Source organism: Malaclemys terrapin, chromosome 18 (assembly GCF_027887155.1).
Source record: "Malaclemys terrapin pileata isolate rMalTer1 chromosome 18, rMalTer1.hap1, whole genome shotgun sequence".
Classification (NCBI taxonomy): domain Eukaryota; kingdom Metazoa; phylum Chordata; order Testudines; family Emydidae; genus Malaclemys; species Malaclemys terrapin.
The window spans coordinates 2,478,006-2,501,582 of record NC_071522.1 but is presented as its reverse complement, the minus strand read 5'-3'; the positions used below and the strand labels follow the sequence as shown (position 1 = coordinate 2,501,582).

The 23,577-nt window shown below is 64.6% G+C and overlaps 1 protein-coding gene across 2 annotated transcripts; it reads right to left on the bottom strand.

Annotated features, from left to right (window-relative positions):
* Nucleotides 1-437: 437 nt before the first annotated feature.
* Nucleotides 438-20,953, bottom strand: ANKRD13B (ankyrin repeat domain 13B). Of its 2 annotated transcripts, none has more exons than XM_054008104.1 (15): nt 20,308-20,953; nt 10,683-10,818; nt 8,536-8,660; nt 8,239-8,284; nt 7,709-7,852; nt 6,806-6,995; nt 6,531-6,597; nt 6,073-6,154; nt 5,818-5,882; nt 5,551-5,681; nt 5,007-5,164; nt 4,513-4,665; nt 3,954-4,114; nt 3,346-3,426; nt 438-2,871 (listed from the first exon to the last, which is right to left on the bottom strand). In XM_054008104.1, exons 1-15 carry the CDS (start codon nt 20,755-20,757, stop codon nt 2,569-2,571), a joined length of 2,292 nt encoding a protein of 763 aa, XP_053864079.1. In that variant the 5' UTR covers nt 20,758-20,953; the 3' UTR covers nt 438-2,568. The 2 variants fall into 2 exon arrangements, with proteins under 2 accessions (XP_053864079.1, XP_053864078.1); XM_054008103.1 differs by having other exon boundaries at nt 3,350-3,426; nt 20,308-20,952.
* Nucleotides 20,954-23,577: the final 2,624 nt, after the last annotated feature.

Here is a 23,577-nt window from a genome sequence, read left to right as displayed (position 1 = left end):
GCAGAGCAAGGGGGGCTGCTCCTGCTGTGCACCAGCCAGAGGGGGCACGTCACCCCCCCAGGGCTGCAGCTCTCCCAGCCCCCAGGGCCTGCCAAAGGAGGGCACTTTGCCATGGCACAAAGGGCGTTCGGGTGGTGCCAATCTGCCTGTGGGGCTGGAGAGCACCTTGGTGTGTGGGGGAAATGGGACTTAGCAGGGGGATTTGGGGTAACCCCAGCGCTCCGTGCCCCCTACCTCCTGAGTGGCTGGTGCTGCACTGCCAGCAGCCACTGCACCAGGCATCTCGGGGGCCGGGGGGTAGCCAAGGCTCTGGTCCCTGCTTGGCTGCCTTCAATCAAGCCAAACACGCGTGCCCTGCTGTGTCCTATCGCCAGGGCCTGAGCCAGGCTTGGGGCCCCTCCCCACCTTCCCGTGGAGCCAGCATCTGCTAAAAGACAAACGTTAAAGACTTTTATTGGTGTCCACCGTGATTGCAGCCTGTGGGCCTGGCCCCCCCGCCTGGCCATGCCCACGTGCCCCAGCCCCTGCTGTACAGTTGGTGTGGGGGGGTGTCATGGGCGATTAAGAAAAGGTCCCTGCCCCATCACGGCTTCGGGAGTGATGGCTCGGCGCCGGGCGCCATGTCCCCTCTGGTTGGGGATGGCCTGCAGCCGTGTACCCCAGGCCGCCCCTCTGGTTGTGCCTGGAAGTCTGACAGACCGAGCGAAGCCCTGTGCCCCCGGCCTGGCGCGGGGAGGGCCCGGGCCCCGTCTCAGCACAGGGCTGCTGTGTTCTTGGGGGCGGGGGGATGCGGGGAGTTAGCACCATTTGACGTAAGGTTTCGCTGCGGTTTAGGGCCCTGGTGAGACGTGCACTGCGGGGAGCAGCAGGGGCACGAGGGAACCCCTCAGCCCAGGGGCTGCAGCGTGCAGGCTGTGAGGGACATGGCGGGGACTGGGCCTGGCTCAGGGGGTGTTCCCTGCTCAGCCTCCCCCCCCCCCCCCTGCGATCACTTGAGAGCTGGAGGGCCAGCAGGGGGCAGTGGGGCTCCCCGTCCTAATGGTGGTGTGGGCAGGTGCTGCCCAGGCAGAGAAACCTGCCGCCACTCCCCATAGTTCAGGAGTCGGCTGGATCCTGGTGCGTGGGGGGGCCCTGGGGCTGGGGGGCAGCAGTGCTGGGCTCTCAGTGCTTCCTCGGGGGAATGGCTCCTGGGCAGGGGGTGGGGGCTGCAGCACCTGCCCTGCCCCCTCACCCCACTAGCAGGCTTTGGTAAGTGCCCATCCTACGTGTGCTGGCAGGGGGCTGGGGAGGGCACGATCGCAGGGCCGGGCCGGTGGGGCTCCGTGTTGAGTGGCAAAGCGGCCGGCAGCCTGGCCTGGCTCCTGGCTAAGTGCACTTGATGCTGTATCGGTGCCACGGAGCCCGGGACTGGTGCGTGCTGAGAGGGCAGCAGACGGGGCTGGTGCCTGCAGCCGGAGGGAGGGCAGGTAACCTGTGCCCACCTCCCTATGGGCTGCCTGGGTGCTAGTCTCACCCGGCCTGCCAGCCCTCCCCCAGTTCTGGCACTGCCACAGCCCAGCAGGCAGGGCTGGCACCGCTCGTTCCCCAGCTCCTGGGGCGAGGCAGGAAGGCAGGGCCTGGCACAAGCAGCCTCACGGCCTCTCATGGGAGTGAAGGTGTCAGGGCCGGCTGCTGGCAGCGTCAGAGCCCCATGCAACTGGGCAGTGTCCCTGGGTCGCTGAAGAGTGGGGGGCATCCGTGAGCCCACAGTGGGGGTGGGGGGAGGGTGTGTGCAGCTGGGCCCTGCCCTTGCTGTGGGTCACAGGGGGCAGGAGGCTCAGGCAGGCCGAGCTGCCGGGGGCGGGAGGGGCAGGGTAAGGGGCCCAGTCCAGGCAGCATGAAGGGGGGGAGCAGAACCCTGTATCACCTCACAGCAGCGTTCCTGCTTCCCTGCGCAGCTAACCCCATCCAGCCCTGCCTCTGGGCCCCACACCGCTTAGCCAGCACCCTCCCTTCCTGACACCCTGACCGCCTCCTCCCCAGCTCTGCTGGTGCCCCTCACTCCCGACCCGCAGCCTCCTGCTAGCCCAACCCTGGGCTCTCCACCCATGCCCTGCCAGCCCTTGCAGCTGGTTGTAGCTGGTGCGTACCCGCCCATTGGGACTGGGGCGTGAGTAATGGGTCTGGGGGTGCCCCCTGCCTCGCAGCAGGTCACCTCCTGCCACCGCAGCCCCATCCTGTCCTCCCCCGCAGGGTTATGGGCATGGTGCCCTCTCCCCATTCGCCAAACCTTGCCCTGGGCCCGCAATCTCTGCCCCTCGCTGGCCAGGCCCGGGTCACTGGGGCTGCCCAGGGCAGGCGAGGATTAACGAGGCGTCTGGGGTGCACGGGGAGCCAGCCCGCTCCCTCTGGGGCGCAGGGCCCTGGGAACGGCATCACGGGGGCTCCCTCTGATGCAGCAGTCTCCTCCTGGCGGGCCAGCCCCTGCGCCCCCTGACAGTGTTCTTGGCATGGTCTCTGACTGGCTCGGTGCGATGGCATCTGCGGTGGGCCAGCGCTGGCACCTCTGCTCACGTGGGCACTGCTGGCTCAGGGAACGCCACTGCCCAGCGGCGGCCGCACCACCCCGGCCCTGGGCAAGCTGGGCAGCAGCTGCAGGGCCCGTCGCAGGCGCTGGGCTACTGCTCGGTCAGCGAGAGTTGCAGGATGCGCCGCAGCTCCTCCTCCTCCTGCCGCGTGCGCCGCTCCGCCTCTGCCTGCTCCCGCGCCGACAGCTCCATGGCCAGGCGCAGCTGCTCGTCGTAGCTGCGGAACAGGGGGCTGGGCCCGCCGCCGCCCCCGCCCTGCTGCTGGGGGCTGGCCTGCCGGGGGGGAGGCGTGTGCTGGGGTGTCCTACAGGGGGCAGGGGAACAGAGCAAAGGTGAGCAGGACCCCTAGGAACGCGGGTGTCAATGCTGAGCCGAGGCTGCTGTGGGGTGCGGTGCCGCTCCCAGCGCCTGGATACGGGGGGCTAAGTGACTGGATACGGGGCAGATGGGCCCAGCAGCTCTCCGGCCCAGCTGGGATGCTAGAGCCCTGTCGGTCACACCGGACTCTGGTGAGCAGAAGGCCCCGGTGTGATGACCCTGGTGGCGTCCCCAAGGAGCTGGAGGGTGGCCAGCTTTGTTACAGCTGGGGAAACTGAGGCACAGCCTGGGCACGTTGTGGGGAGGGTCCCCTCTCCAGCTGGGGCTGCACACAGCTGTGGAACAAAACCATGGGGCTATGCTGCGTGGGGCCACTGGGCTGGGCAGGACAGACCGACCCCCCGGCTCCAATGCCAGGCCCCGTGAGCCCTGACCCTGGCTAGGACTAGCCAGACCTTACCAACCTGTCTCCTCGCCGGCCCTCCTGGGACATGGGGTGCGTGCCCGGCTTGCTGTTGGTCAAAGCTTCCCAGATGGTCACCTGCAGGTGGAGCCGCAGCGCATTAACCCTTCGCCTGCCACCTCCCCCCACTCCCCAGCCTGGATGGCGCTTCCTGGGGCCTGGCCGGGGGTTAGGCCAAGGCCCAGAGCGTGGCCAGAGAGAGAGCAGAGGAGACGTTTAGCCCAGCGAGCACAGGGCCCCACCACCAGCCCAGCTGCAGCAGCCCTGGGAGTACCGTTCTCCTGGCTGGCGCTGCTGCCCGACGTGTGTGCCAGCGCCAAGGCGGGGCAGGGGAGGGCGGCAGTGCGGGGCTGCCCGCGCCAGGCTGGCTCCAGAGCTGCGTATGGGGCTCAGGGTGTCTGTGCTGCCCTTCTGGTGCTGTGGGGCTGGGACAGACGTAACGCGAGAGCTGGTCCCCGGCAGCCCCCGAGGCTGGGTGCTCACCGCGCCCTGCACCCCGCCGGTGCCCGGCAGAAGGGGCGGCCCCAGGAGCCCCGCGCTGGGATGAGGCTGTTCCCAGCCCGTGACACCTGCTGGCCACGCGGCAGAGGGGGCGCGGAGCCCACCTGGTCGTACTCCGTGCCGGCCTCCAGCAGGCTCTGTTGGATGGCGAACTGCAGCAGGTCGTCGTCCTCCTCGCGCATGGCGTCCCGCTGGCTGCCCAGCACGCTGTACCCAGGCGGGGCCTCAAACAGGGACGGGTCCATCTCGCAGGCCCGGCAGGAGGCTGCGGGGACCAGACGCGCCTGTCACTGGGGGCGGGGACACGGCGCCGCACGCACCCCCTGCGGACTACACCCCCCAGCATGCACTCTGCTGGCTTGTGCCGCAATGCATGCTGGGAGCTGCAGGCCCCATAGCCCTGCCTCCCTATTGAAGGGGAGGGCAGGTGGCAGCAGCACTGGGCCCAGCTGCTACTGGCCTGGTCGCCAACAGGGGGGAGCAAGCCAGGTCCAAGGGGGGGGCTGCTAACATGCACAAGCCGAACTCCCCCTCCCTTATCAAGCCCGAGGGGGTGATGGGCGTGGGGGGGAGGGGGACCAGGGGGCTGGTGCGCAGGTAGCTCAGGATGTGGGGCTGACCGCAGACCCCGGCGCCTCGCCCGTCCCCTCAGGGGCCGCGTACCCAGGGAGCTGGAGCTGCTGACGCTGGAGGAGTCGCTGCTGGGCGAAGGTGCCTCGCTCCCGGAGCTGCGGCGCACGGAGCTGACGGGCTCGTCGCAGCCATTGAGGTTCCCGAAGGTGATGCGGGCGTTGAGGATGTGGAAGATGGGGATTTCTGGGAGGGGGAGAGAGCGGGCGCAGTGAGGGAGGTGACACCTGCATGGCCCGGGGCTGGCAGTGCCAGAGCCAGGAGAGCAGCGCATGCACCCCCCTGTCCGTGGGGCTCTGGGGCTGGCACGTGCAGACTGCGGGCCCCTCGGGCGCTGGCAGCCGACACACCTCCCGCAGGCAGCAGCCAGAGTCATACCTGGGCACTGGGGGCACAGGCCCCAGGGAGCCCCCGGTCATGGGGTGAGGGCACCGGCCAGAAGCTGGCGTCCATGTGGCACGCCAGGACCTGGTGCACGGAGCCCTCAGCGGCCGGATCAGGGCAGGGCAGGGGCAGCGCGGCCTCACCTATTTTGACGGGGAAGCCGGGCGGCAGGCGGAGCGTGATGAAATCCCGGAGCTTGGCGAAGAGCGCGTTGCTTATGGCCATGAGGTCGATGATCGGCGCCACCTGCTCGCCCAGGGACAGTGGGTGATCCTCACACAGCCACAGCTTGGCCTTGAACCTGCAGCAGGAAGAGATGCCCAGCAGAGCACGGGCCCCGGCCTGGCGCTGCCCAGGCAGAGGGTCCCCCAGCACAGAGCCTTGCGGAGCACAGGCTGCCCACGAGAGCTCCCTGGGCAGGTGCTGCCTGCTGCCCCGTGGGACAACCCACACTCCTCACTGTCTGGGCAGCCTGCACTGCGGTCCTATGTGGGGAGCCCCAGGCGGATTCAGTGGGCTCTGGCCATGCCCCTGCCCTGCCATTCTCTCCCAGATCAGCCTCCGCTCCTGCTCTCTCTGCCCCAATTCCCTGCAGCAGTGAGTTCCACCTATCCCCAGCCTTCCCTCTCTTGCCAGGGATCCCCCTCTGCCCCAGGTTTCCTGGCAGGGACTCCGGCCCCTCCTTACTTCTGCGTCTTGGTGGTGAGCTCCATGGGGCGCCCCATGTCTCTGCTGCCCAGCTCAAAGCTGGGGTTGAAGTACTCCTCGGGGGTGATGGCCGTGGGGTTGGTGTGGTTCCGGGTCTGCGTGATCAGCGTCTGCGCCGGGACGAGCAAGGCCTCGTTAGCCTGGCCAGGCTGGGGCTGCTCTGCCCAAACACGGGCCCCTCACCTCCCCCAGCTGCCAGGGCCATGCTGGTCCCAAAGTCGCCCCCCAGCTGAGCCCGCTACTCACCCCATTGCTGGGCCCCACGTGCTGCTCGGCGATCCCCAGGAAGGACTGCAGTGGGGTCTTGCTGCCTGCAGAGAGACGGGGACAAAGCATGGGGCTGTGACACCATCAGCGCCCCAGCTGGGGCAGGGCAGGGCCGGGACCCGCCTGCCTCCCCCAGCCAAAGGCAGACGGGAAAGCTATGGGGCGGCAGGGGCAGAAACAGGGCCCATCCCCGGGGGCCTGGGCAACCCCCCATCCCCCAGAGCCGGCCCTTACCTTTGCTCTTGCCCTTGTGCTGGTCGGAGAGGTGCTCCGTCCGCGTCCGCGTGATCAGCTCCACGTTGGACGCGCTGTACACCTGCGGGGAGGAGCCCGAAGGCCAGAGGCTGCAGCTCTCTCTGCCCCCAGAGGTGTGCCCCCGCCAGGCCCTGTGCCCGGGGTCCTCAGGCTGCTCCCCCGGCACCTGGGCCCTGGGTAGGAGCTAAGGCCCCACTGCCATGGCCCTGCGAAGCCTGGGGCATCGCGGCTCTGCGCCCACCAAAGAGCCTTGGCTGGGGTCAGGCGAGGGGGCCAAGATGTGACCCTGCCTTTGTGCTGCGTCAGGTCTTGTCCTGGCTCCCGCTGCCCCTCCCAGAGCTGGGCAGGGTGCACTTGTCTCCCCCTGGCAGCCGCTGCCCTGCAACCCTCTCCCCTGGGCCATTGGCAAGGCCGCCCTGCCCCCGCCTGCCCCTCACCTTGGCCTCGTACCCATTCACCACCTCCGTCTTCTCGCTCCGCCAGCCCAGGAGCCCCGTCTTGTTCCTGATGGCGACAAGGCAGCCGTGAGCGACAGACCCCTGGGGGATTTACGCTCAGCCCACCCCACCCCGTGCTGCCCCCCGCCCTGCTGCGAGCACCCATCTGCCAGGCCCTGCCCAAAACCAGGGACCCGAGGCACCCCTGGGCTGCAGCAGACGTCGCCTGCCTCCCAGCCCTCTCCCCGAGCCTTCCCCCCCCAGCGTGTGCCCACCTCTCGAAGGCGATGTTCTTGGTGTCCAGCTGGGTCGTGACGACAGGCGCCGTGAGGCGGCCCATCACCTGCTCCTCGGTGGGCTGCACGGCAGCCAGCAGACCCTCGCGGTCGTGGCTGGCCAGCGCCAGCGTCTCGGAGTACACCACTTGCCGGTCGTGGTCGATCTCCAGCACCACCGCACTGGTGTCTGCCGGGAGGAGGCCACATCAGCACCTCGCGCCAGGGGGCTCCAGAACGGCACAGGGGGTGCGGGATGGGGGCGTGTGCAGTAGGGCCGGGCGTGCATGTGCCAGGAGTCTGCCTGACTTCGCCAGTGCTGGATCTCCAGCTGTGGCAGAGCCCCCCTGCCCTGGCACTGAGCAGGGGCCGGGTGGGCTGCTGCCCCTCCCTGGGCATCAGCCCCTCCCCCATCCATAACTGCTCCTCTGTCTGCATGAACCCCACGTGCCCCCTCCACGCTGCTGCGTTCGCTTGCCAGCTCCAGGGTGCCAGCCAGCGGGGTAGGCGTCTTCCCTCATGCCACCTGGTGTGCAGACAGGGGCTTTTCACTCCTCCCCCCAGCCAGCAGGACGAGACCTCTGCTACTCTCGTGCCAGGGGAGTGGGCATCAGCCAGCAGGCAGAGCCAGGGCATGGAGCACCAGCCCCAGGCCACCGGGCTAAGCTGGGCCTTTCCTGAGTGCGTCTCAGCCAGTGGGCTCCCCCCACCTCCAGCACAGGGTCACCCCAGCGACTGAGGCAGCACCTGTCTGGCTGCTGGGAGGTTGGGGGGCAGAGTGCACTGAGGGACCGGTGTGGCCTCCCGTTGCAGTGAGATGGGTGTGTGCATTATCACCAGCCAGCGCCCACGGGCTGCCCCCGGAGCCTTCGGGCACTGCGCTGTGCCAGGGGCCGCGCTCACCTTGTCCCCGGAAGACGAAACTGCGGTTTCCCCGCTGCCAGGTCATGTGGTCGAAGCCGAGCAGAGTCGTGTCCACACGCAGGTTCTGGCCGCACTTCCACACCTTGTAGGTGTCGCTGGGGCAGATCTTGGAGACCAAGGGCACTGTGGGGAGGGAAACGTTAGGGGCAGCTCCCAACCCCCATCATGCTGCCTTGTGGGGTGCCGGGCAGGGGCGTCCCGCCGGCCTGGGCCCCGTCGCTCCAGAACCCCGGCAGCTAGAATTCCCCAAACCGCCGCATGGCCAGAGCTCTCCACTGGGGGGAGCAGGGTGGGGGGCCTGGCAGGTGAGGGGAGAGGCAATGGAGTCCCCAGCAGGGAGGGGGTCTGGCAGGCGGCACTTGGACCCGAGGGCTGCCTGAGGCTGTCACGGGTGTGGGGGAGCACCGGGGGGATGCGAGGGGCGTCCGTGGGCATGGGGAGGGTGGGGAAGCAATAGGGCTCTGCCGCTTGTCCTGGGCCCAGCCCCCCCCAGTGGCCCCAGAACTTACCCCAGCTGGTGAATTCCCATTTCATCTCCACATAGAAATCCTGGGCCTGGGGAGAGGAGAGAGGCCGGGGTTGAGGGGTGCCCAGGACACCCGCGGGGTCCCCTCATGCCCAGCAGCTGCAGGGGCAGGGAGCCAGGAGTCCTTGGTGTGACCGTGTGCAAAACCTGCCAGCTCCCCGCTCCGTGGGGCTGGTGAGGGCGCATGGAGCCCCGCTGGGCAGGGGGCCGATGGCCCGGGAAGCACTGGCTCCCTGCAGTGGCCCGGGGGGAAGTGTTCGGGGGGACGGGCGGGCCGTACCTTGCGCAGCTTCTCCAGCAGGATGGGGATCCCAGCCAGGCGCTTGACAGCTCGTTGATAGTCACGGTACCGCAGGACCAGCTGCACCAGCTCCAGGTCGCGGGTGCTCACCGCCTCTTGGAGCACTGGGGGGACAGAGGGGGCTTCAGGCAGTGTCCCCTCCGCCCATAGGACCAGGAGAGCCAGCCCTGCCCCAGCCTGCACTGGGGAGGGCAGCACCTGAGCAGGGCACCCTATTCCAGAGCAGGGAGGAGCCTGGCCTGGTCCTCTGGCCGTGCCCCCAGGTGGAGCTCGACTCCTGCAGCTCTGTGAGGCCCGTGGGTTTGCTTCAGCCAGGGGGCGTCAGCATCAGCCATTAGGGACCCCCTGGGGCTGCCCCTCCCACCTGCCCCAAGCCACTGCAGGAGCACAGCTGGCTACCTGCATGTGGTGCTGGGAACGGACACCCCTTTGCACCGTAGGCCTATACAGCACCTCCACAATGTCTGCTGCTGGGGGGGGGATGGTACTGAGGGGCTCCGGCAGAGGGGCTGTGGGTTGGGACTCGGGGGCACCAGCAGAGCTGTGGAAGGGGGGCAGATGGGAGCCCAGGGCTGGGCTAGTAGGGGCTGTGGTTTGGGATCAATGTTCCCTCTAATTTTTTACATCCATGTGCACAATGAATTTTGTTCTGTGCACCAATATGGAGGTGCTGTGTGGCGGGGGTGGGGCTGAGGGGTTCAGAGTTGGGAGGGGGCTCAGGGCTGGGGCAGAGGGTTGGGGAATGGTGGATGAGGGCTCGGGGTGGGGTGGGGTGGGGGATGAGGGGTTCATGGTGTGGGAGGGGGCTCAGGGCTGGGGCAGAGGGTTGGGGGATGAGGGCTCTGGGGTGGGACAGGGGATGAGGGGTTTGGGGTGCAGGAGGGAGCTCAGGGCTGGGGCAGAGGGTTGGGTGCAGGGGGGTGCAGGCTCTGGGGTGGGGCCAGGAATGAGTGGTTTGGGGTGCAGACTGCACTGGGGCTGCGGTGGGAAGAGAGGACTAGCAGGGCTGGGCTGGGTCGGGGCACCTCTCCCCGCATGCATGGCCCTTGATAGCCTGCTGCGTGCCCGTGCAGCTTACAGGGAACTTAGGTTGGGATTGGGGGGCTGGAAGGAGGCTGCGGGTCGGGAGTGAGGGGCACTGGCAGGGCTGGGGGGAGGCAGGGCTGGGCTAGCAGGGGCTGTGGGTTGGGAGTGAGGGGCACCGGCAGAGCTGGGGAGGGCAGGGCAGGGCTGGGCTAGCAGGGGCTGCGGGTCGGGAGTGAGGGGCACCGGCAGAGCTGGGGGGGCAAGGCTGGGGTAGCAGGGGCTGCGGGTCGGGAGTGAGGGGCACCGGCAGAGCTGGGGGGGTAAGGCTGGGGTAGCAGGGGTTGTGGGTCGGGAGTGAGGGGCATCGGCAGCGCTGGGGTAGCAGGGGCTGTGGGTCGGGAGTGAGGGGCATCGGCAGCGCTGGGGTAGCAGGGGCTGCGGGTCGGGAGTGAGGGGCACCGGCAGAGCTGGGGGGAGTAAGGCTGGGGTAGCAGGGGCTGCGGGTTGGGAGTGAGGGGCATTGGCAGCGCTGGGGTAGCAGGAGCTGCAGGTCGGGAGTGAGGGGCACCGGCAGGGCTGGGGGGGCAAGGCTGGGGTAGCAGGGGCTGCAGGTCGGGAGTGAGGGGCACCGGCAGGGCTGGGGGGGCAAGGCTGGGGTAGCAGGGGCTGCGGGTCGGGAGTGAGGGGCACTGGCAGAGCTGGGGGGGCAAGGCTGGGGTAGCAGGGGCTGCGGGTCGGGAGTGAGGGGCACCGGCAGGGCTGGGGGGGGCAAGGCTGGGGTAGGGGCTCAGCGGAGCTGGCTAGGGGCAGGGTGCCCACGTGCTCATGCTCTTCAGCCCCCCCCCCCGCACTGCACTGCACAGTGACCTCCATGAGCTCACACCGGGCGCCCGGTTGCTCTGTCACACCCCCACCCCCGTGCAGTGGATCTGGTCTCACTCAGATCTGTTGCCCGTTAAGTGCCAGCCCCTGCAGAGAGCTGGCTCTGGTGCCTAGAAATGGCAGCGTCCCCAGGTGCCAGCCCCCGGCGCAGGAGAGGTGAGGCTGCTGCGGGCACTGGCTATCAGCCTCCCCCTGGCGTCCCGGAGCCGCCCGCCCACCTGTCCAGCCGCTGCGGTTCTCCTTGCCCACGTCGGCTCCATGCTGGAGCAGGACCCTGGCACAGTCCAGGTGGCCCAGCGTGGTGGCGAGATGCAGGGGCGTGCGGCCCCGGGGGTCCAGCTGCTCGACGTCCACCTGCCGGGAGAGCCCAGAGAGGGGCTTAGCTGGGTGACCCAGAGATGGCGTTTGGGGCAGCAGCCCCAGCAGGCCTGTCTGTTGCTCTGGAGGGGGCTGCGTCCGGCTGTTACCCCGTCTGTGGGGCCCCCGGTGTCTCAGTGCTCCAGGGGGGTGTAAGCCCTACTGGGGTCTGAGAGCCACACCCATGGGGCAGGTGGGGGAGGGCAGAGAGCTGCCCAAGGAACTGGCTGGCGAGAGGCCCTGGCCTGGGAATTCAGAGGCAGGGCCAGCCATTCGCCCATCGGTGCTGGTTGTTCTTTGTGGGGGAAGCCCCATGCAGATGAGCCAGGGCGAGACCCCAGTGCCCTGGGCTGGCTGCTTCTCTGGGCAGCACAGCACCGGGCCTGGCCAACGGGCTACAACCCAGCCTATGCACATCCCTCCAGCTCTGCCCCTGCTGCCTCCAGGCCCGAGCGCTTTGAGCCCAGGACACAGCTCACTGCAGGCAGCCCAGCACTGGGTGAGATTTGAGCCCCCAGGGCCTGGCCTTGAGCTGGGACCTGATCAGCCCCAGGGCAGCTGCAGCCTGTGCTGGTGCAAGTCGGGAGAGGCTCCAGGCCCGTAGGACATGGGGTGAGTGACCCTGCCTGGGCCCTGGGGGCTCCCTGCTGCACTGGGGGGTGGGGAGAGGTAGCAGGGAAATCCCCACAGCAGGGCTGGGAGGACTGAGGACAGGGCACCTTGCCCAGGCAGGGAGGTGCTGCTGCTCCCTGCGAATGCCCCGGGGCCGTGCCAGCAGCACCATCCAGGGGGCAGCTGCCCAGCTGGGCCTGTTCTCGCCCCCCACCCTGGGAGGTGGGCTGCGGGGCAGGATTTGAACCAGCACCCTGGTGGCAGGGCTCCCCCCACACACACACCAGGGGCAGCCTTGGCCCAAGCAGTGAGCTGATGTCCCGTTAGGTAGCGAGCTGGGGAGGGCGTGGAGCTGTGCTGGGCCCAGGACAGGAGAGAGGTGGAAGGGTTCATAGCATTTATTGGCCTAACTTCTGCTGATGAGACAAGCTGGTGAGTCTGTCCAGACCTCGGAGGAGCCCACGCACTCAGCCCTGCCTCCTACAGCGGCTGGGCCAATACAGGCTGTAACTGCCCCTGGCCTCCCCAGCAAATCCACCGGCCTTTATTTGTGACCAATGCAATTTGCAAATTGACACCGTGGTGCCTCTTTGCTGCCTCGCTGGGCACTGGGTGCGTGGCAATGCCCAGCCACTGGCCACCTGGCGCAGGGACGGCTGGGCCGGGTGCCCCCAGGGCAGCCCTGAGCACTCAGCCTCTGGGTCCCATCCCCCATTTCTGCCCAGGTCACCCCAGCACTGCTGCACAGCAGCTCCCCTCCCTGTGTGCCCAGCATGTGCTTCCCTGCCCTCCCATACCCTCCAGCCGTGGTACACACCACGTCACGCCCAGCCAGACCTCAGGCCACGTGTTCCCCCCCTCCTGCTCTGAGGGCGAGTGGCGGGCGCCCGGCTCTGCACCATGGGCCCAGCCGCTGGGACTGGCTAGGGGCTCAGCACGTGCCCCAGGCCTGGAGCGTGGATACAGCCAGTGGCTCCTCCTGCGCATATCCCCATCTCTCCCCCACGTTCCCTTCTGGGGGGCAGCAGGGAGGGCTGCCAGCGCCCGCTGTGCCCGCTAGCACAAGGCTCCCGCTCTGTGGGCAGCTCCGTTCCCATCCCCCGCTGCCCCTCCACCCCCCCCCCACTGAAAGCCCAGTGGTGTCCCCGGGGAGCGCTGTCACCGAGCCGGCCATGCATGAAAGGCTCTGCCAAGCTGAGGAGATGAGCAGTTGGGTTTGCTGGGTCAAGGGCCACCTGGGCGGCGGAGAGGACGGGAGCTCATGTGACGGCCGTGCCAGGAGCCAGGCTGGGGACGGTGTGGGGTGCCAGGCCATAGGAGGCACAGGAGAGGGGGTCTAACCCTGGGGGGGGGGGGAGCCCCACTCCCTGCAGAGGCTGGCCCCGACATGGAGGAGGCCCCAGCAACACCCCCACTGGCGGGCCCAGCGAGCCCTGCTCCAGGGGCAGCCCTGCCTTTTGCCCTCCCACCGCTGCAGGGATGAGCCTGACTGCAGGTTCGGGCCCGCCCCGAGGCGGGGCACAGTGGTGTAGAGCGGCGCTGAAAGGGTTAGTGGCGTCTGGCCTGCAGGCCTCTGGGCCAGGCCCGGTGAGCTGCCAGGAGCCCATTGGCGAGAGATGGCCGGGCTTACAGGTGCCAGCTGTTTCCTGAGCGTGCCCTGCCCGCTGGGCTGGTTCTGCAGCCCATGGGGAGTGGGAGGGGAACCCCAGCTGGGTCTGGAGCAGGAGCCGGGAGCTGGCCGGTGCCTGGCCCAGCGGGGGGGTCAGTGCCCCGGGGGTGGGGTGCTGGGCTGGCCCCCGGCTGTGATGAGATGGGGCTGCATGTCTGGAGGTGGCAGCTGAGCGGCTCTGGGCCAGCGTCTCCTCCAGCCCCCCGGCTAGCGGCACAGGGGCCCTGAGAGGAGGCCTTGAGTGTGGGAGACCCCCCCCAGAGAGCAGCGGGGGGCTGCAGGGTGGAATGAGGGGCATTGGCTGGGGGGCCCCAGTGCCTGACTTGGGTGAGTGGGGCCCCCCCTTTCCTGGCAGCTCTGCCACAAGGAGGCTCCCTAGGAGTGTGGGGGGGAGACCAGGTTGCTTGGAGACGGCCTCTCCCTGGAGTCACTCCCCGTGCTAATTGCCCCATACTCCTTTGCCAGACACAAGCTCCCAGGGACCAATTCTTGTTGCTGAGAGAAACTGTAACCCCCTGGAGAGTGGCGGGGGGGGGGGCAGCTCCACTGCTGCAAGGCTACCAGCCCCCTGCCCATGGTGCCCTGGCGCTCTGGGGCGGCTGTGCCAGGAGAGGAGCCTCCCAGCTCAGAGCCGTGCCGGGGGCTGAGGGGTAGCAGGCAGCACCAGACGGCCCCTGGGAGCAGCCAGTGGGGTCGGGTGCTGCCAGCCGGGCTGGGGCATCTCCCACAATCCCCCCCAGGGAGCAGAGCTCGGCCATCCCCTGCCATGCCCCTCTGGGGTGCCCCAATCACAACGCTGGGGATCTCAGCCTTGCCCCGCCCGGGCAGACGGGCTCCCCGATGCTCAGGTCTGACTCCCCCATTCCCTGGTTCCTCCCCCCCGCCTCGGTGCTTCCCATTCACATGCCAGCTGGATCCAGCTGTTAACACCCCCATGCACCACTCCTGCCGGCCCCCCAAACCCACACCGCCCAGCCATGGCCTCCCCTCCACCCTGCCCACCTTAGTGGCAGGGGCCTGGCAAATGCATCTGTCCCTGCAGAGGGGCACAGCGCATGGTACTGAGACCCGGCACTGCCAGGGGATGCCCCAGAAACAAAACTGGTTCTGGAAGCGACACCTCCAGTGTAGCAGGAGCTGGCACGTTAATTAAACGCTCTCCATGGTGATCGCTCGCTGGCTCTTAATTGCTCTGATGAAAAGGGCTCTAACTAATGAAAGAAAACACACACGCCTGCCCTCCAGCTGGGAGATGGTTAACACAGCTTCCCCCCAGCCCCAGCTGCGGGACCAGGGCTTTCCCGGAGGCTGGGCCCAGTGGGTGCTGCCCCAGGGAGGGGATGGGACATGGGTCCCTCACTGTGGACCAGGAACCAAAGCTGGCTCTTGGTGCTTTGGGTGTAAATCCAGAGTCACCCCATTTACACCAGGTGACAGATCAGGACATGACCGGGAGCAGAAGCTGGGTGAATGGCAGCACCAAGTGCTAATGCCCAGGCTTCCCACCCAGCCAGCTCTGTGCTCCCAGGCCGTTCCCCCCACCCAGCGCCGCCTGTGGCTCCCCTGGGCAGCACCCGCCTCACAGTGCCTGGGGTGGTGAGTTCCTGAGGCAGCCGCCTGGCTCCTGGCCTGCTCATGGCCAGTGAGTGGCAGCGTCTCTCGCCCTGGCACCAGGAGGATGGGGACTCAGCAAAGCGAGTTTGCGTGGCCAGATAAGATCAGCAATCTTGGCTGCAGGGGAGGAAGCACAAGGGCAGTGGATATTAGACACGGCAAGTGGCTGCAGCAGGCCATGGCATTAGCTGCTGGCTCATCCGCAGTGTCTTCAGGAGGAGGAGGGCAGGAGGAGCCTGTGACAAACTTGTGGTCTTTGAATGCTGAGTGGGGAGTGTTGGCCGGGGAAGGCTGCAGGGGAGTGTGGCTAGGATGGTCTGCATTGGGGATGGGAGACTGGCCTTGAGGGAAGATACCTGAGCACATAACTCAGAAAGGGGTTGGAGGCCAGGTGACACCTCTGCCCGGGAAACTGGACAAAGGCTGCGGGAGGAGCCGGGGGAGGCGGGGTGAGAGACGCTGGAGGGAGAGTTTGGGAGCTGGCTGGTGTAATGGAGGGGAACCCAGATGGGGCTCTGACCCCCACCCCAACGGGGCTGTGGTGCCCCTGGGACCCCAAGATGGACCTAACTGGGGGGGGGGGGTCTTGTTGTCTGTGCCTGCAAGACCTGTCTTGGACTGTGTTCCCGGCGTCTAAATAAACCTTCTGCTTTACTGGCTGGCTGAGAGTCCCGGTGAATCGCAGGAAGCCGGGGGTGCAGGGCCTGGTCTCCCCCCCCCACTCCGTGACAGAGCCCAACCGCCCAGCTGGGCAGGCAACAGAACAGGGGGGCCGGGACTGCTCATAGCTCATCACACCTCCGGGATGCGGTTCCTCGGGGGGAGGGGGGCGGCCCCATCGCCCTGAGAGCCAGGGGCTCTGTCCACAGACACCACTGCCCAGCCCACCCCAGGGCCCTGAGGCTGGGACGCGGTTCCCACATGCTCGCTGAACTGACTCTGCCTTCCTGTAGGGCTGCTAAGGGCCAGCCTTTGCCAACGGGCAGCTGGGGACAGCTGGCTTCAGAGGGCACCAATCACCGAGCCCGCCAGGAAAAAAGAAGGGTGCTGACAAGGGCCTGGAGAGGGGTCACTGCAGAGTTCATCCTGCAGCCTGAGATGCCAGTTTCCATTGGCAGGCGCTTGGGGCAGCACCAAGGGGGAGAAGAAAACTGTTTGTGACTCGCACTGTTTAATCCACAGGTGCTGCTCTGGCTCCACTCAATCGGAGTGGCCGTGCCAACCGGCTCCAGCCCAGCCTGCCCCTCAGTGCCAGCCAGGACCTGCCTCTGGTGAGCCGAGCTGCGCCTCTGCTCCCCACCCCCCAGCTGGCCATGATGCAGGTGAGGCCTCCCTGGAGCTGACAGCACAGGCCTGGCTTGCCTCTGCTTGTGCCCGGGGAACTCAGGCTCCAGGGCCATCCCCACTGGCCGACCCGTCCAAGCAAGAGCTGAACGTGCCCTCGGGCTCAGCTCCATGTTCTGCTCCCTTCCCCACCCCTTGGTGCCTGGCCATGTATCAGGGTCTGAAACATGTTCCAGACAAACCTTCATTTCGTGCTGCAGCATGGGCACAGGCTGCCACGCCTCGGATTTCCCAGGGGCGGGCTCGCGTGGGGGCAGGGAATCCGTGGGTCAGGAAAGCCAGGGCTGGTCTTGCAAGCAGCTACCCAGATCCTTTGGCTTTGCCGTAGCCGAGAGGCGGCAATGGAGAGGAGATTCCCTCGCTGCTGCCCCAGACCCCTCCCAATCCTGGCTCCATGCTGGCAGCAGGAGAGTGTGAACAGCCCCCCCGAGCCAGCACCATCCCCGGGGCTTGGCACAGAGTGATCGGGGAGCTGGGAGTTCCCAGGTGTGCCCTGCCAGCAACAGCTGAGAGGGGCAGACAGCCAGGGCCAAGGCGGCTATGCCCCGTTTGCAGGGGCCCGTGAGCTGGAGGGAGACTAGGGGGCAGAGCTCACCCCAGCTGAGGAGTCTCTTCTGCCCCTGAGCCCCCTGAACCCAGCTCAGCCTGGCTGCGGTGATGCCCCGGCACCATCCCAGGGCCCTGGCTGCCCCGAGCACAGAGCCAGCATCATGGGAGGCAGCATAGCCAGGGCCTGGTGTTCACTGCTGCACTCAGAGCTGGGCAGAGGGCGAGATGCCCGCGCTCTGTCTGCACTACAGTGGCACCGCCCTGGTGCCAGGGCCACATGTCTGACCTCGGCCACATCGCTCGGGCCTTGAGCTCTTGGAATCTGGGCTGGATCCATCTGGGCCCAAGGAGCGGGTCCCTTGGGCTCACCTGGCTGGGGCCTTTCATTGCTACTGTGATACAATTAGATTGCAGGCCTCGCTGTGTCTGTCCGGCCCCCGGCACAGTGGGGCTTGGATCTGGGCTGTGCCATGGCCTGGGTCTGGCTGCGTAGCTGAGCTGGGCTCCAGCAGGCAGAACGGGCCTTCCCCTGCCTCGGGGGCTCACTGGGGCCTGGCTAGGAGGGGATGGGGCACCGGGAGTGACCTGTGCAGAACCTGACAAGCCGAGAGTTCCCACAGCAGCACCCAGCGCTTTCCTCTTCCGGCCGGACTGCGGAGGTGCAATGCCCATGGCAGCCCCTCTCCAGGGGCCGGTCTGTGCGAGCTGCCCCCCTGCCCCCCCACAAAGTCTGGGGCTCCTTTCCAGGGGGATCTTTGCCTAGGGAGGCTCTGGGTGCCCCTATTTACGGGAGCCCTAACCTGACAACGTGCAGCTCGCCGGGGTGAGGCCAGGACCGAGCATGCTCAGTGCTGTTCAGACGCAGCCCCTGCCCCGAACAGCTGCTCCGTGGGCCCTGCCCTGCGCCCTCCCGGAGGAGCCCAGGAGAGTTTGCCGGACGACGGCCGAAGCACCAGATGCAGAGCAGACAGGTTGCCCTGCAGCAGGCAATGGTACGGGAAGGGCCGGGGGGCTGTGTTTTGGGAGAGGCCGGACATTCTGGGCAGGATGCAGGCGATGCTGGGCGAGGTCAGACGGGTGATCACACAGCCGCCGTGGATCAGAGACCCTGCTCGGACCTGCCGCTGGTGCTACCCGGCTTAGCGCCATGGGCTGCCTGGAGCCCTCCAGCTGGGCCCTGCGCAGGGCTCTCGTGGGCACCGGGGCAGGGTATTTTTCTCCCTCAGAATAAGCCGACCTCCAGCCCAGGCAGCTCCTACCAATCAAACCCTCGTTTTACTGCTGCCCCTTCCAACCATGTCACAGAAAATGGGGAGAGACCTCGTGCATCTTGGAGAATTTTTCCTTCAGAGGAAAAGCCGCCGCAACGTTCCAAAGCCATAAGTTACCAAGCGGGGCGGAAAAATCCCCCTTGCTACTTCTACGCTCGCCCGGTCCGTTCTGGGCCCGGGGAAATGGCCAGCACACACTTCTTCAACTGAGATCTCCGCCTCCCCGAGCTGCTGCTAAAAACGACCCTGAATTACAAGCAGGAGATTCCCCCACAGGCTGCTCCGATCAGGAAAGAGGAGAAAACAGGAGCTCACACGTGGCGTCTCCATTTCCATGCAAATCACAATTAGGCCAGGATCTTTCCACAGCTGCCTGCTACAATACAGACGGGTGTGGCACCAGCCAGCCAAGGTAAAGAAAAGCCTTGCAGCCATAGCAAATATCCCAGCCGGAAGAAGATGCGTCAGAGGCGGTTGTACGTCTCATTGTAAAAACAACTAAGGACCTGATCCTGCAAGGTACTGCGCGCTCTTGACTCCCAGTACCTGGGCACCAGCAGGATCTGCAAACCGAGGCATCGTCACACACTTCACACAACTTCAGCCACAGGGCGTTGTGCCCTGGCACAGAGCGGGCAGGCAAAGGAGGGAGTTGGGATGCCCGAATGCAGAACTGCCTGGAGTTTGCCATTTTCCCCACAACACCATACTGCTGTTGTAACGGAGACAGCGTTGTGCTGCTCGGGGTGGGCGGGGGGTTAATTAGTTGAATAACAGGGACAAAGAACCCCCCCCCAAGCTGGTAAATTTGTATTTCGACACTGTGAAAACCCAGATGAATTATCTGCTGGGCCAGCGGCCCCCGGAGCTCTTACTCGCTGCCCGGTGTAAACATTTTCACCAGAGCGTGCCCAGGGCAATCCGTGCCAGAACACAGTCCTGACCGCACACTGCCCGTTTCCCAAGGTCCATGTCCTTGCTCTTAGCAGGCGTTGTTTTCACCACAGCAGAGGCAACTGCCCCTCCAGCTACACCAGATTCATTGTGAGGCAAAACATATATCAAGTGTCTATAACAAACCAGGTTGGAAAGGAAAGGAGGACAAGGGGCCCGTGTCCTACCACTCCTCTCCTCCCAGCACCCCGAGCTTTCAATGAGTTGTTAACACCCACGCTGGGAGTTTCAACCCAGTCCAAGGGAATTAGGTGACCAGTTTCCACTGAAATTCACTGGGCTTTGGGTGTGGATTCCTGTAGGCAGGGCCGGCTCCAGCATTTCTGCCGCCCCAAGCAAAAAAAAAAAAAGCCGCGATCGCAATCGCGACTGGCGGTGGCAATTGAGAAAAAAAAAAAAAAAAAAGCCGCGATCGGCGGCGGCAGTTCAGCTGCAGGTCCTTCGCTCCTAGAGGGAGTGAGGGACTTGCCGCCCCCAAATTGCCGCAGGTGCCGCCCCTCTCCCTCCGCCGCCCCAAGCACCTGCTTGTTAAGCTGGTGCCTGGAGCCGGCCCGGCCCTGCCTGTAGGCCCAGGCAAATCGCAGCCTCAGGTGCGAGGTGATCCTTGGGAGCCTGTGAAGGGGACTCTGAGGCCAGAGGGAATGTATGTGCCATGGGATCTTGCTATGCCAGCCGCCTGACTTGGGAACTGCTCCGGTCCCATGGTGACGGGCGCTGGCACAAAGCCCTTAGGCAGTCACCAAGCTCCCAAACCCAGGGGGCGTTTGGATGGGAGAAGGTGGCAGAGTATCTCCCACGGTGGCCACCATCCCCCACGGGCCATAAGCCAGGTGCTGGGCTCCTGATAGAGGTGAACCAATTGGTCCAAGCTGGCCCTGCTCTGCGCCCCTTTCCTTAGGCCTCGAGTACCCCGGCCCCGGGATGTACCTCTCTACAAATACTCGACACCCCAGGGTGCGAAAAGCCAGCGCCCCGGGACGCCCACCCTGCAGTGCTTTGCCTGGTGCTTCGGGATTTCTGTCGGCTGCTTTCGACACTGGCTCTGGCCACTGCGCGACACCCAGTGGCTGGATCCCCTGGCCCTGGTGAGGGGCCCCTGGACAGTTTCTGGGGAGAAGGGCTTTTTTTTTGGGGGGGGGTGTCAAATCATACAGCAGGATCCCCAGTCCTCTCCTCACCTCCCTTCTGGCACCTGCGCTGTTACCTACAGCGGGCGGAGGCAAAGACCCCGCTCCCCCTCCCCCAGACCCACCGCAATGGGAGGCTCCCTGCACCGCCCGGCAAGGGCCCTGCTGGCTGGAGCCGGGGAGCGGGGAAGCCCTGCCATGCAGACACGTTCCCGGGGATGCTGCTGGGGGGGGGGCGGTTCTATTGCATCAGCCCCCCACCCCACCCCCAGCAATAGCCCCGTTGCCCCCCAGCACCGTCCCGGGATGAGCGGGGGGGGGGTCGGTGCGCGCCGGCCGGACCCACCTGCTGGGAGCTGAGCTCCCGGTCCAGCTCGCGGGCGCGGTTGTGCCAGACCAGGCGGTGCAGCGGGTACCTGCCCTCCGGCCCCTTCCCGGCAGAGGCGGCGGCGATCATCCTGTCGGCACGCCGGCTCCGGCGGCGCAGGGGCGGGGGGCTGGGCGCAGGGCTGCCGGCGGCGCGGGGAGGAGGCTGGGGCTGCGGAGGCATGTGGCTGGGAGGGGATCTCCGGCGCGGCGGGCCCGGCTCCGGGGCTCCCCGAGAGGGGGGCGCTCCAGCGCCGAGCGCCGGGCCCCAGGCACCGCTGCGCGCTCCGCCCGCGCACACAAAGGGAAGCGCCCGGCCGCGGCGCGCAGCGCAGCGCTCACCCGGAGCGCAGGGCGCGCAGGCGGCGGCAGGAAGCGGCGCTGGCTGCCCAAGGGCCTGGAGCCCCAGCGGGCCCCGAGGCACCGGCATGGACCCCGCCCTGCCCTGCTCCGCTCCGGGACCAGCCCCGCCGGCTGGAGAGCTCCGTGCAGCGGCCTGGCGGCGGGGCCTGATGGGAGCTGTAGTTCCCCGGGCCGGGCCGGGCTCTCTGTCCCCCGGCGCTCCGGGAACTGGGCAGCCCGGGCCCCAAGCTCATCTTCCTCCCACCTCGGCCACGGGCTGCCCTGGCTTCCCTTCCCGGCTTTGCCCCCGGCCCCATCCCGTGCCCATGGCCTGCCCTGGCTCCCCCCGCTGGGCCTGCAGTGACCCTGCTTGCCCCGCCCTTGCCAACATCACCTCAGGGCTCTGGTGGCAGCCAGGTGCCCCGTCTCAGAGCTGGGGCACCGGGCACTGGGCACTGGTCCTTGCCTAGGGGCCCGTGTCATTCCCTGCTCCTCCTGCGAGACACAGCACCTGACCTGCTACCGGAGGGCCTGGGCTTTCATCTGAGCTAGCAGCCCACATTTGGCCCCCAGGACTTCTCTCCTACCTCTTGCTATGTCACTGGTACCCCCATGTACCACGACCACTGGCTCCTCCCCAGCACTGCACATAAATCTGTCTGGTGGGCTTCTCGAGACATCAAGACAGAATTATGTGCAGTGCTGGGAGGAGCCGCTGGTTGCGGTATGTGTAGGTAGGAGAGGGGTCCTGGTGGCCAAATTTAGGCTGCTAGATTAAGAGATTGAAGTCCAGGACCTCCGTGGCAGCATTCCCTGAAATGCTCCCATCCACACACAGGGCCAGACAGACAGGCAGAGCTGCAGGGTCTCCATGTGTGGAGGAGATAATGGTGTAGGGAGGAGAGGTTTAGATGCATTAGGAACTGGGGAACCTTTGGGGAAGGAGGAGCCCTATACGGGGAGGATGGGCTCCACCTAAACCAAAACAGAACCAGATTGCTGGCATGGAAAATTTAAAAGGTTGCAGAGGAATTTTTAAACTAAGGGCTGGGGGAAAGCCGATAGGTGCAGAGGAGCACATGGTTCAGCCACACATCCATTAAGGGAGGATTTATTAAAGGGGATACTCTGCATCCTCATAAAGAGGCGAGATGGAAGTATAAAATAGAGGTGGGAACTGAAGAAAAAACAGTCACAAAAAAGTCCCATTCGATTACATCACATGAAGGCAGACAACTAAATATTAACACATTTGAGAAGTGCTTGTATACAAATGCTAGACGTCTAAATACTAAGATGGGTGGATTTGAGGGTCTGGTATTAAATGAGATACTGAAATAACAGGCAGAACAGAAACTTGGTGGAATGACAATAATCAATGGGAGATGGTAATGCCAAGGTAGAAAATATACTGGAGTGACAGAGTAGGTCACATTGATGGGGAAATGGAAGTGAATTCCTACTGAGGAAAAGAGAAAGAAGTGTGAACTCTGGCAAGCCAAATGTAAAAGTATAAACAGGCAAACCAAAGAATTTGAGGAGCAACTAGCAAAAGACACAAAAATTAACAGAATTTTTTTTTTAAGTATATCAGAAGCAGGAAACCTGCCAAACAGTCAGTGGGGCCACTGGACGATCAAGGTGCTAAAAGGAGCAGTCAAGGAATACAAGGTTGTTGTGGAGAAGCTAAATGATTTTTTTGCATCCGTCTTCACTGTAGATGATGTGAGAGAGACTCTCACACCTGAGCCATTCTTTTTAGGTGACAAATCTGAGGAGCTGTCCCAGATTGAGGTGTCATTAGAGGAGGTTTTGGAAAAAATTGATCAATTAAACAATAATAAGTCACCAGGACCAGGTGATATCTCCCAAGAGTTCTGAAGGAACTCGGATATGGAATAGCAGAACTACTGACTGTGGTATGTAACCTATCACTTAAATCAGCTTCTATACCAGATGACTGGCAAATAGATAATGTAACACTGATTTCTTAAAAAGGCTCCAGAGGTGATCCTGGCAATTACAGGCCGGTAAGCCTGACTTCAGTACCAGGAAAACTGGTTGAAACTATAGTCAAGAACAAAATTGTCAGACACATACATGAACATAATTTGTTGGGGAAGAGTCAACATGGTTTGTGTAAAGGGAAATCATGCCTCACCAATCTACTAGAATTCTTTGAGGGGGGTCAACAAGCATGTGGACAAGGGGGATCCAGTGGATATCGTGTACTTAGATTTTCAGAAAGCCTTTTACAAAGTTCCTCACCAAAGGTTCTAAAATTAACTAAGCAATCACGGGATAAGAGGGAAGGTCCTCGCATGGATCAGTAACTGGTTAAAAGATAGGAAACAAATGGTGGGAATAAATGCTCAGTTTTCACAGTGGAGAGAGGTAAATAGTGGGGTCCCTAAAAATGTGTACTGGACCAATGCTATTCAACATATTCATTAGTGATCTGCAAAAGGGGTTGAACAGTGATGTGGCAAAATTTGCAGTCAATATAAAATTACTCAGGATGATTAAGTCCAATCAGTTACTCTTTTGCTACAAAGAGCTACAAACGGATCTCACAAAACTGGGTGACTGGGCAACAAAACGGCAGATGAAATTCAGTGTTGATAAATGCAAAGTAATGCACATTGGAAAACATCATCTCAACTACACTTACAAAATGATGAGGTCTAAATGAGCTGTTACCATTCAAGACAGAGATCTTGGAGTTGCGGATAGTTCTCTGAAAATATCTGCTCAATGTGCAGAGGCAGTCAAAAAAGCGAACAGAGTTAGGAACCATTAGGAAAGGGATAGATAATAAGATGGAAAATATCATAATGCCACTATATAAATCCATAGTACATGCCCACAGCTGTAATACTGTGTGCAGATCTGGTAACCCCATCTCAAA

Excerpts from the sequence above, each read along its gene's own strand:
- ANKRD13B (XM_054008104.1), bottom strand. The coding sequence starts at position 20,757 with ATGCCGGTGCCTCGGGGCCCGCTGGGGCTCCAGGCCCTTGGGCAGCCA. Across the intron at positions 6,598-6,805 it reads AAGAACATCGCCTTCGAGAG|GAACAAGACGGGGCTCCTGG; the intron begins GTGGGCACACGC and ends TGTCGCCATCAG. Across the intron at positions 4,666-5,006 it reads CGGCTTCCCCGTCAAAATAG|AAATCCCCATCTTCCACATC; the intron begins GTGAGGCCGCGC and ends TCCCCCTCCCAG.